Source organism: Fimicolochytrium jonesii, assembly GCF_025526975.1.
Source record: "Fimicolochytrium jonesii strain JEL569 chromosome Unknown EV422scaffold_20, whole genome shotgun sequence".
NCBI classification, from domain to species: Eukaryota; Fungi; Chytridiomycota; class Chytridiomycetes; order Spizellomycetales; family Powellomycetaceae; genus Fimicolochytrium; species Fimicolochytrium jonesii.
Window position 1 is genome coordinate 367,136 of NW_026515687.1, and position 11,642 is coordinate 378,777.

Consider the following 11,642-nt stretch of genomic DNA (forward strand, 5'->3'; position numbering starts at 1 on the left):
TCAGGCCAGCCAGGGTAGGGACGACGCATCGAGCATCTGCGGCTATGCTGTATTTCCACCCCAGGTAACAAACGATCGAACAGACGATCGGCGCTCCACAACTGACGGAAGGGCAGGGAAGTTGGGAAAGTTGGGAATTGGGCAGGAAAGCTGGGAACCACGACGCGTTAGCAACGCGCTGCTTATGTCCGAACCTCGCACGTGTCCGAATGACCAGGACCTCTTGACGCGTTCGTGACGCGTTGAACGAGCTTCCCGATTGTTGGATTGGTAGCCGCCGTAGGTGGGCTGATTGCTATGGCTGCAAAGCCCCTGCAATGCTGTTATCCTTACTAGTGCACATTGCCTGGAAGCCAGTGGACAGTCTCTGCCTTAGAGGAATGTCAGGAGGGGGTTAGGGTTAACCCGCATGTGGAGCTAGAGATTGCAACTCATCAGCCGCAGGCACTCACAGCATTACCAGTTCAAGCGTGAGATGGTTGCATGTATCCCCAGCTGGCCAAAGAAAATTTCGCACGGATGGGGAAGATGTCTGTGAAATGGTCTTTGAAGTGGTGGACACAATAAGAAGGGAATGAAGGGAACGGCAAGTGAAGAAGAGTCACTGTCGGTCAGATGCGGCACGCGTCGTGGCCGCTGGTCATATGAGCCCTGCGCGTTTCCCCCCAGCGGGACGCCATGCGATGACGGTAGGGCTCTGTCTGCTTTGCAGCCATAGAACAGCTCAACTTCCTTGGGGTTGCGGGGAGTTCCCGGGGGGAGCCCTGAGTTCCAACTCAAAGAAAAGCATGCAATGAGACTCAAGCCAAGTTCAGCTTGGACAGATTTGCATTGTCTCTTGAGTGCGTTCGTGAGACGGATACTATCTCCTCACCCCGCCACTTACAAGTCAGTTGTCAGTCTGAAAGTTCCCACCCCTGAGCTGTTCGTGCCCGGTGGGTGAGAAGCGGGAGACGGCATATGGTGAGGCACATGTCCGCTTTTCAGGGACACCCTGGTTGTCATGGGACGCTTGCTTTGCGGCGGCACTGGTCCTCTCCGTAATAGATTTGCAGATACTGGCTGCATTTTCCTTTTCGAAAACAAGACTCTGTAGGCTAAGCATGTCGGCCTGTCCACGGCGCATGCCTCTGACATTGATCTCAACTCGCTTTCTTGCATGAAGGCTGTAGGTGTAATGCGATGAGATGACACCGACCCAATGATGCACATCCTAACTCCGTCGAAAGCCAACTCCGGCTTTCTGGTTCCAGCCTTAATTGCCTTGCGCACAGGAACCTCAACGCTTCTTCATTGGGAAAGGCATAGAAATTGTTCTTCAAATGGGCTGCCTCTACTGATAACAACGATGAAGGTGGAGACGATATGGAAGAGGTCGCTGAGGCATTGTTCAAGTAGGGAAACCCGAAGCCTCAGCTCATCTCTGGATGCAGACAACCGTGTTTCCCGGTCTCTATCTGAGATCAGTACGCTAACGGTTATGTGCTGTCCTCCAAATAGGGGTTGTGAGAACGACGCGTCGACACTCAGTCGACACTCACGCTGACATAATGTCCGAATTGAGGAATTTCCGCGTCCGGAAAGAGTCCGAACGACCAACACTCGGGATTGACGGCCGCCCCAGTGCGTACCATGCTCTCATCTCGTTAGGAGAGTGCGGTAGGTCATTGTGCCGGGTCCGGGAGGGGGTTCCGTGGCTTAGTGGTTGGGTATGCGAGATACCTACTCTGTACGTGCTTTGCGCGGGCGCATGTCTGTGTATAAGTTTGAGAGCTCCTTGTCAGTAGATGGCCCGTACTCGTGCATTTCGGCATGATTCTTTGGAAACTTGAGTATAAATGAGGACGGGGGACCACGGCGTAAGGTGCCTGGCGGTGCTTGTCTTGTCCGGGAGTCTCTTCAGTCCCGGGCAGGAGTCGGGCTCGAGATCGAAGACAAGCCGTCCAAGAACGCGTCTCGCCGTTTGAAAGCCTTGAATTCTGTGAAGGCCCATCTCCGAACGACCCAAAGTCCTTTGGGCATCCCCTGATTCCCCTCACGTGGGAAAACATAAGAACGATCTGGTAACACAGTAGGGAGACCATAATGGATCAGCTGTTCGCGACCCTTGCCATATCCGGCGCTTCGCTTGTCTCCAAAGCGGCATTCTCCTACGCCCAAGGCGTGGCCGTCCGCCAAATCTCCGGGTTTGTGCAGCGCACCACGGCCGATAAATCATCGCTGCATAAGCAGTTGGTCAGCTTGCAGAATGTATTGCAGATAAAACTGTCTATTGTTACCCCAGGTAAGTTTCAAATGCCGGGTCTGGTCATCTCATTCTGATTCCCGTCGGGCCTCGTCTCTGACCACTGACACTCACGATGGGTTTGCAGCGATAGACACCTGTGAAATTCTTGCTGCGAAAGGGAACACCTCCCTCGAAGGCATCCTGCACCTGTCAGGAGAGCTGAAGAAGCGTCTGCGCAAACTCGGCGAGCGCGTGCAGATCGACACCGCAGATAGCACCAATGGCGAGCAGGGCGGAGCCGACCAACAAAAGGAGTTTGCCGCGGAAGTTCTGAAAGACGTTGAGGAGGTGCTCAAGACCATCGACAACCTTGTGCCGTTCCTGCAATTGGCGCTGCAGAACTCGGGAGCGAGCTTGGGGGGAGGGTTAGGTGGGAGTACGTCGCCAGGCAGGCTGTTGCAGGCGTCGACTGCTGTTGCGCTGGCGAGTGGACGGTTTGTGGCGCATTCGCAGTTTGGACCCACGCAGCCGCCGGATCCTGTTCAAGTTGGAAGCCCGTATGTACTCCATCGAGGAGCAAGTTGACCATATTCTCAAGAAATGTAATGACCAAAACGTCTTTCCTGCTCTCCAGATTCCCAGTTCGCGTCTATTCGCTCTTCCAATCATCCGCCCGCGCCAAGGGTCTCTCCGACTTTACATGGCGTGAAGACTTCGCCAAAGCCACTGTAACAGTACAACGCATCAGCGCAACCGCCTCAAGGACCAAAACATCATGGATAGCATACAACCTTGTCATCACGGAAGATCTTAACGACGGGCGGTACCACGAAGGCGTCGACGTGTCCAAGTGTAAAATGACTGATGTTATTCCTGGACGCGTCAACAGGATCTCGGTAACGGATCTGAAGAAGTTGTATTACTCCCGGTCGGGCCTTCTCCTCAACATCGATGCAAAGTCCCCCGTATTGGTCGTCAAGCTAGATTCGGACGCTGTCCCTGTGGTGGGAGCGGGGGACGCATCTGGTGGGAGTAACACGCCGGTGCGAGCAAAAGAGCGGGCGGGTGCCGAGTACCTTGCCTTGGAGCTCTTCCACGACGACTCGCATCACAAGCCGGACTCGGACAGCGATCTCAGCGACAGTGATGAAGACGCAGAGGAACACACCGACACAGGGTCGCCCACAAAACCATCAAACCCAAAATCGGCAAATGATGCCACCACCACCACCACCACCACGCCACCCCCAGAACGCGTCCACCTCAGCGTCCTAGAATACATCCTCCGTCTCGCCACCCTCGAAGTCTCTGAACAACGATCTCACCTCGAAGTATCCGACGAGAAACTCAACCTCTACCTCGCCAACGAGGTGCGAAGGTCGTCGCGCGGGGGAGATGACGGCGCGGTCGGCGGTAACGGTACAGGTGGCATGTCAAGTCAACAACCGCCGCGACGACACTCGGGGCAGGATAGCCCGTTAGCGCGGAAGGCGGGCGGGGGTCGTACGTTGCTTGGAGACACGTTTGTGGAGAGGTTGAGGAAGGCCGGTGGGGAGTCGTCGTAGTATTATTCTCAGATTGGGCAGATTTAGCTACCCCTTTAACAAGAGATGTCACTTTCCTGCACACAGTTGCCAAGCATTATATACCCGTGATCTCTCCCTGTAACCACTGTAACGCATCCTGATTCTTCTTCATCATCTGGTGTCCCAAAATATATACCCAGGGTCCTCGGTATCATTCCTACATCCATTGATAGTGAGGGCTAGGTGCGGTCCCCATTTACGTTGTGTTTTTTCTTGGAACCTCTTCTACTTGTACATTTTACAGCTACTAACACAGCTACTACTCTTGCCTGAGAAGCTGAGACTCTTCCCAGCAAACCGATTGGGCATGACTAGGATTCTAGAATGAATGTTGGGATTGAGACCGGACACGGTTTCGGACTTTACTACATTGCCCTTTGATTACCTCAGCACGCGTTTGCACCTGAACGGGACCATAACCTTCCCCTCGATTTCCCTCCTGAACAGATATGAGCAAATTCCGAAAGGAGCGAGAAAGGGGCACGGGGAAGAAACTCTCGAGTCAGAATAGAACGCATTTCTTGGGTTCCGGCGCTGTCCGGTTTCCTGACGGTTGCGGGAGGAAATCGACGGGTTTCTTGTCAAGGTAAACCTGTCAATAGAAATACTTACTACCACCGGCTGATCGTAAGACACGTCCATTCACATGAGAACATCACCCAAATATCGAAAAAGCGCACAGGACCACAGAAATGTAACATGTAACATGGATCCGAGAATATTATGAGTACGAAAAACAGAGCAAAAGGAAAGTAAATGAAAAGAACAAGAGGAAGAGTATCAAAAGCATGAGAGAATAGGGATAGGACTGGGGAGGTCACAAAAGCCGCAGCTTCCACCTAGGCTTCCCATCCGATGTATGAATGTTCGCGGGTCGAGACGCAACGGAGTGCCACACCATTCCTAGTTATAAAACTTGGGAATCCCACTCTCGATCGTCGCGGGCTTAACCAGCTTCCCATTCAACAAGGCCTCTGAGACGAGCATGCGTTCCTCAAACACGTGCTGCTTCTTCAGACCCGTGGCTGGGGCGGCGGAGGGGTCGCGTCCGGCGTAGCGGATCAAGCGACCGCCGCGGATGGAGGCGCCTTTGCCGCCGTTGCGGCCGTTTTCGAGGCCGCCGGGGGTGCGCGTTGCGTCGAGCTTTTCGGCCCATGCTTTGCCCTGTGGGGATGACGGGTGTGGTTAGCTCATATTTTGGGACATCGACATGCAAAATCGGAAGACCGAAGATAAGACAACATACCTTCCCACTCTTAAACCACTCCGTCTCCCTAACAGCCGTCTCCAACCTCGGCTCTACAAACGACCACGACCCAGAGTTGAAGCTCTCCTCCTGACACCACACCACCTCCTCCAAATTCTCATAATTGTCCACGACAGCCTTCACCTCCCAGAACGGGAACGGCGTGATCTGCTCCAACCTCACAATCGCCACATCGCGCAGCTGGTTCAGCTCACGCGCGCGGTACAGAAGGTAGTACACCTGCCCGCTGCAGAAGATGACGGACTTGATCTCGCGGGGCGGGGCGAGCTGGAACTCGGTCGAGCGAAGGGCAAGCGGGATGCGGGGTTCGATGTTGTTGGCGGCGCGGGGTTCGGTGATGTCGAGTTCCTTGAAGGGGTTCTCGTGAAGGACTTCGGGGATGACGCGCTGGAAGTATGTGCCTTCGGTCATTTCGTGGATGGAAGATTTGGCGAGGGGGTGGCGGAGGAGAGATTTGGATTCGAGGACTACCAGCTATGGAGAGACGTTAAGTTAGCTCAACACTCGAAAGCCAAAAGAATGGAAGAAAGCCATAGTCCGTGCACGGGCACATACCGGCTTACGGAACTCCCTGTGAACCTGTCTCCTCAGCGCATGGAAGTAGTTGGCCGGTACAGTCGGGTACACAACTTGGATATTACAGTCCTGATGTTGCCTGGCGTAGCTGTCCCGTCCAGTGCCTTCCAACGTAGGCATAGTGTACGGATCCTCATCAACCATCTGCAAGAACCGCTCCACCCTAGCCGACGAGTGTTCGGGTCCCTGACCATCGTAACCGTGGGGCAGGAGGAGGGTCAGACCCGTGCGCTGCAGCCATTTCTGCTCGCCAGAGACAATGAACTGATCGATGATACATTGGGCGTTGTTGGCGAAGTCTCCGAACTGGGCTTCCCAGATAACGAGCTGGTGCGGGCTGACCATGGAGTAACCCAGCTCGAACCCGAGGCATCCGAACTCGGAGAGGGAGGAGTTGCAGACAGTGAAGTTGCTTTGCGAGGGGACGACGTCGCCTGCAACCAGGTGGTTCAAGGGGACGTAGGTCTTTTCGGTTTGCTGGTCGTTCAAGAGGGCGTGACGTTGCGAGAAGGTTCCACGCTCCACATCCTGCCCACTGAGGCGGACGTGCTGGTTTTCAGCCAGCAGTGTGCCGAACGCCATGGACTCGGCGGTCGCCCAGTCGATACCTTCACCCTCAGTGACGGACTTTTGACGCTGCTTGAGAATTTTGCCCAAGTTGGGGTGCACCGTGAAATCGGACGGGTAGCTGGCGCCCGTGTTTCCGATGTAGCGGAGAAGGTCGAGATCCACACCGGTCGGCTTTGGTGGGACCGTCTCCTTGGCTAGCTCGGCGGGAGCTTTGAAACCTACATCACCCACGTTGGTGAGACCCAGGAAAATAACAAAGGACTTGGAGTTCAGCAGCCACACTCTTACCTGACCAGGAACTTGATTGCCATTCCTTTGAGCTGCCCTGGTAGTTCTCACTGGCCTTGTAGTTGTCCTGCAGGATTCCCCAGACACGCTTCTTCATGGCGTCGACTTCCTCCTGCGTGACCGACCCTTCGGCCAAGAGTTGCGCAATATACTTGTCGAGGACGGGGGTCATGCCGGCGATTTTCTGTAAATGATCACAGCAGGGTCAGCACTTTACCAAAGACCACGGGAATCATGGTGAGCACACGGGCATACCTTGTACATCAAGGGTTGAGTAAAGCTAGGCTGGTCGATTTCATTGTGTCCATACTTTCGGTAACACACAATGTCGATAACAACGTCCTTCTTATACTTGTGCCTCCACTCCGCCGCAAGCTCCATAGAGAAAACCACAGCCTCAACATCGTCTCCATTGACGTGTAAGATGGGAGCATTGACCGTCTTAGCAACATCAGAGCAGTAAGGCGTGGAACGCGCGAACCTGGGGTCAGTGGTGAATCCAACTTGGTTGTTGACGACGACGTGGACCGTGCCGCCGGTGGCGTATGCGGGAAGGTCAGCCATTCCGATGGTTTCATAGACAACACCCTGACCGGCGAAAGCGGCGTCTCCGTGCATTAGGACAGCCATAGCTTTGCTGTGTTCCTTTACGTCGTTCTGGTAGTATTGCAGAGCGCGGACTTTGCCTTCCACGACGGGGTTGACGGCTTCCAGGTGGGACGGGTTCGCAGCGAGAGAGAGGTGGACCGTCTTGCCAGATGGGGTGGGACGCATGTAGTTCTGAGGGACGAGATGATCGGTAAATACCGTGAAAATAAGAAGGCACTCTGCATTTCCGATTTCCTTACCATGCCCAAGTGGTACTTGACGTCCCCGGATCCCTCAACCGTGTCCTCCGCACTGTGCGAGAACTCGGCAAAGATAGATGCGTTCTCCTTCCGGACAACATTGGACAAAACGTTCAGACGTCCACGATGGGGCATACCCATGACAACGGAGCTGACGCCGTGCTCCACAGATCGGTCAATCAAGCTTTTCATTCCAGGAATCAAACTCTCACACCCTTCCAGACCGAAACGCTTCTCCGTGGGGTATTTTTGAGCAACGAAACGCTCGAAATGGTCAGACCACATTAACCGGTCCAGGATCATCATCTTCTGCTCCTTGGTGTAGTTGTACTTGACTGGCACTTCGAATCTTTGCCTGAGCCAGTCGCACTTTTCACGGTCGGGTATGTGACCATATTCGATACCGATGGGTCCGCCTATCAGCAGATGGATGATTAGCATACTACCCATCGATGAGAAAGTGACGTTCATGACATCCTTTCTCAGTACTCACAGTACGTCTTCTGCAGTCGGTCGATAATCTCGCGCAAAGTCAGGTTCTCTTTCCCTTCCTGAGCCAGGAAACCAGGCAGGATTCCGGAACCGAGATAGAATTTACGGTCCAAATCAGCGTCCGTAAATCCGTAGTGGGTATGGCTCAATTCTGGGGCTTTCGCCTCGTCGGCAACTTTGATCTCCAAGGGGTCGATCTTTGCGAGATGGTGACCACGGATTTGATAGGCGCGCACGAGCAGCTGCACTTTCATGTGGTCCATAATCTCGCCAGCGGGAATTTTGTCGCCAGCGGTGAATGAGGAGTCGCTTTGGTAGCCCTCGATCTCGGCGGATGGAATGATGGTGGGAGGCGGCGAGAAAGCGGGTGTCTTTCCCCCCGCGGCGAGATTCCGGAAATATACTTGCCACGACAAGTGGACAGATTTTGGGTCCTTTTGCCAAGCTTCGTACATTTCTTCAACGTACGTCCCAGACGGGCCGTTCAGGAATGTCTCATGAGACAACGGAGAAGCCTGTCGTGTGGCGATGGCGGCAGAGAACTGCCTGGCGGCGAAAGGTTTTGGTAGGACGGCAGTTTGGCATTTCTGCACGGCGTGCGACGCCCTGCGCGATGCGGCGCTCACGGCCCGTAATGTTGACCGTGAATGGAACATATTGCCGATAGGGTTGTAACCAGTAAGGTAACGTTAAGGTAGGTTGTCTGTAAGAGTGATTGACAGAATCAGTCGGGTCTGGTACGAACTGTGAAGCTCAAGATTTGGGACTCGATATAGACGACGTCATTCCTCCATCCTTCCATCTGAGGATCTCCAACTATTTCCTTCATCTGTGACGAGCCGCTGCTCCAAGCTCCTCACCCTCTGCCTCCGTGCCCCCGAATGGTCCAGTTTGGCGGTCGGCGGCCCTCGTCCAGTAGGACACCCATATCACCCATCGCGTTCCCACGCCTCGCAACACTTACCTTCAATATGTGGGTGGCAGCATATGTACAATTGCTGCAGCGGAATGAGTGTTGTAGTACACACAGAAACCTGCGAGTTAGCTCAAAGGCAAGTGCTTGTACACGAAAAGAGCAGTGCGTATGAGGCTAGATGTGTGTTTGTACAGTCGCCGCTGCTGTAAAGGCTTCGTTCAACTTGGAAAGTGAAAATTCCCAGCCAGCGCAAGGCTTCTTGCGCGCATGGCCCATTGTCGAAGGAGCTCGCTGGCTTAGCAACATCACCCAGAGCGTCATTTGATTTCCATTGTGCACGGGTTAGGGTTAGCCCACGCCTCAGCGCGCAGATTCATGCAAAAAAAATGCGTCCCACTCCATGTGCGTTGCCGCTCTGGTCCCGAGGAGGAATAGTGGACAGTCTCATGACACATCGTCGGAACTTGCGTTGTCAAGGCATTCGACAGTCGCTTGTCAAAGTATGTTCATGTACTTACAGTAGCACCATGCAATGTGGGGACAGTGAAGAGCTCAAGGAGGATTTTGCGTCCGATTGAGATGCTTGGAGGCCAATCTTCCTGAAGGGCGTCCCCGGCCAGATGCAGTCTTGGCTTCCTGTCCCAGCGCCAGATGACAAATGCCAAGGAAGTGGATGACATTCGCTCAGGCCTCCGGACGATGACACTCCGACACAGGAATGCACTTGATTCTACGCTGAGAATTGCTGATTTCCACGCTGACCGCCAAAGTCCCAGCAGATCGTCCAAAACACCACAAAGCTCCACATTGAAGTCCAAACTTCTAGGCTTCATCACGAGTCATCTTCCGAAACCCTTCGGCGACCTTTTTGATGTCCATCAAGACCTCCCCACCGTCCTCACATAGCCGTTTGTCCGGGTAATCATGACTGCCCATGGTGGGACGTCGGTTTGGAATGCCCTGCCTCCTGTTTCAGTCCATTCGAAGACATCAGAGACGGTTACGAGCCCTGCCTGCGTGTAACTTTGCGTCCGCTGCCGATTCCCTATCAAGCGGCCTGAGATTCAGTGATCAATCAGAACAAGGAAGCAGGGAACGGCTTGTGACGTTCATGCGGACGTACCATTCGGCCCGACATCCCTTCGCACTAGCGACCTTAACTGCATCGCGAACGAGTTACCCTGGAGGCCTTCGTACATCATATCCACATGCGTAACGGCTTCTCCATTGTGTACTGCCGCCCCCGGCGTCGCGAAGGCAGCACATGGGGCGGGCACGCAGAGCTGCGACAACACGTCAGTTTAGATGGACACGGCCCGAATGGGACAGTACCTTACCTTGATAGACTTTAGTTTCATGTGTACATGCCGATGCGCTTCGAGATACAGCAGGAGTTGGAGGTGCTCATCAAGCGCGGACTCGCTGCAGACGAAGGTCTCGAAGAGTAGACTTTTTGGGCCCTGGAGTGGATAGCGTTAGCTATCCTAAAGGATGACGCCAATCGTACGTACTATCCAGTTGATCAAAGCTTTCGGGTTATAGAACTCGTCATAATAGTCATGTGGAACAGGAAGAGAAACCGTCTCCAGGTCTCCAGAGTTATTCGTGCGTTGTCCATGCCAAATCCCGACAGGGAGCAAGCGCGTCAGTTTTGGAGGTTTTGTCGGACTCGGATGGCTCCATGGCACGACGGACATTTCAGCCTCAACCCACATTCCTTCAGAAAGCTGGAACACACCTGCGATCTCTCCTAGCACCAACGGCTGTGCCTCAAAGTCCTCAAGCCCCCCCATCACATAAATGAACGCGTCCATCCACTCCCAAGATGACGACCTAGATCACCTCATCGCCTCGCTTTCCCACGACGGCGACTCCCACCGCTCCGGCAAACACCCACTCGCAGCAGAAAACAACGTAAGGTGAACGCCTGGACCGTTGGTCGTATTAGCCCTCGGCGTAATACTCACCATGCGCTCGACATCACAGATGGCGTTGCTGTTTTCACGCGTCGTAGGACGAGGACAGTACGATGGTTCTGAAAAGGCCGATTTCCCACACAGACGTACAACGTAGACGACCTATTAGACGAGCTCGACAAGCCAGACACATCTGCTCCGCGGCCTCGACACGGCGAAGCGAGGGGTTCATCCGAGTCTCTGGGGCCGAAGACCAAGTGAGCTGTTTGTCTTCTCCAGCGCCGTGAGGAGATACACAGCTGATGCGATGGAATTTCTGGTCAGATGCACAACGCTGTATATCGGCGGCACATCAACACAACGCGGACAAACGGTTGGATCCGTTCCGCGGTCGTGTAATCGCGTAAGATGTGTCAAGTGCGATTTTAGGTGTTTGGCATTTCCAGGTGTGTTGCGCCTTGCGCGGGAGGAGCGGAACGTAGGGTTGGGCGGGATATGCATTGAGGCTGTTATGTGCGTAGATGCGACATGGACCCCCGACACGGACTACCTCTTCCTCCGGAACAACATGCCGGATGTGGAGAGGATGCAGGAGAAGTTGAGCGAGGCTGATGGTAGGCCCCATCGATTCCGTGCCGAAAAACAGTACCGGAAGCGATGTTCTCGTCGCTCATCACTCCACTTTGTGGTTTGCTACCCCCACGCAGGCTCCGTAGCGTTCTGCTGCCAGTGCTCATGGCACACGACCGCGACGCTGACCGACGTGCGGCAATTGCCAAAGTTGAAATGGGTGTGCGGCGGGCACTGACTGGGCGCTGAAAATGCACATAGAAGACGGATTACGCACCAAAAGTAAGATATAATATTCGCGCACAAAACGAGGATTAGATGTAGGCGGGCAATCATCGGATTAGCATATACAAGGAAATGATTGCCGTCCCCACAAAAGTTGGCTT

General features: G+C 54.1%; 5 protein-coding genes across 5 annotated transcripts; 2 read left to right on the top strand and 3 right to left on the bottom strand.

The window, feature by feature from the left end:
• Positions 1–1,502: 1,502 nt before the first annotated feature.
• Positions 1,503–2,332, bottom strand: EV422DRAFT_164860 (uncharacterized protein). Its single transcript, XM_053065030.1, has one exon. The coding sequence runs from the start codon at positions 2,082–2,084 to the stop codon at positions 1,665–1,667; it is 420 nt and encodes a 139-aa protein (XP_052923728.1). The 5' UTR covers positions 2,085–2,332; the 3' UTR covers positions 1,503–1,664.
• On the top strand, positions 1,947–4,023 carry EV422DRAFT_559327 (RanGTP-binding protein-domain-containing protein). The gene is made up of 3 exons (XM_053071935.1): positions 1,947–2,284; positions 2,373–2,784; positions 2,862–4,023. Exons 1-3 carry the CDS (start codon positions 2,086–2,088, stop codon positions 3,790–3,792), a joined length of 1,542 nt encoding a protein of 513 aa, XP_052923729.1. The 5' UTR covers positions 1,947–2,085; the 3' UTR covers positions 3,793–4,023.
• A 693-nt stretch (positions 4,024–4,716) lies between these two features.
• EV422DRAFT_569448 (mitochondrial 2-oxoglutarate dehydrogenase) lies at positions 4,717–8,510 on the bottom strand (the record flags this gene model as incomplete). The annotated part of the gene is made up of 7 exons (XM_053072766.1): positions 4,717–4,977; positions 5,060–5,554; positions 5,636–6,444; positions 6,515–6,698; positions 6,770–7,294; positions 7,363–7,778; positions 7,856–8,510. The coding sequence occupies 7 exons, from the start codon at positions 8,508–8,510 to the stop codon at positions 4,717–4,719; spliced, it is 3,345 nt and encodes a 1,114-aa protein (XP_052923730.1).
• A 681-nt stretch (positions 8,511–9,191) lies between these two features.
• On the bottom strand, positions 9,192–10,409 carry EV422DRAFT_536819 (uncharacterized protein). Its single transcript, XM_053070865.1, has 3 exons — positions 10,108–10,409; positions 9,894–10,053; positions 9,192–9,827 (listed from the first exon to the last, which is right to left on the bottom strand). Exons 1-3 carry the CDS (start codon positions 10,126–10,128, stop codon positions 9,649–9,651), a joined length of 360 nt encoding a protein of 119 aa, XP_052923731.1. The 5' UTR covers positions 10,129–10,409; the 3' UTR covers positions 9,192–9,648.
• EV422DRAFT_164895 (retinal maintenance-domain-containing protein) lies at positions 10,404–11,642 on the top strand. Its single transcript, XM_053065031.1, has 4 exons — positions 10,404–10,684; positions 10,831–10,943; positions 11,011–11,132; positions 11,208–11,642. Exons 1-4 carry the CDS (start codon positions 10,571–10,573, stop codon positions 11,492–11,494), a joined length of 636 nt encoding a protein of 211 aa, XP_052923732.1. The 5' UTR covers positions 10,404–10,570; the 3' UTR covers positions 11,495–11,642.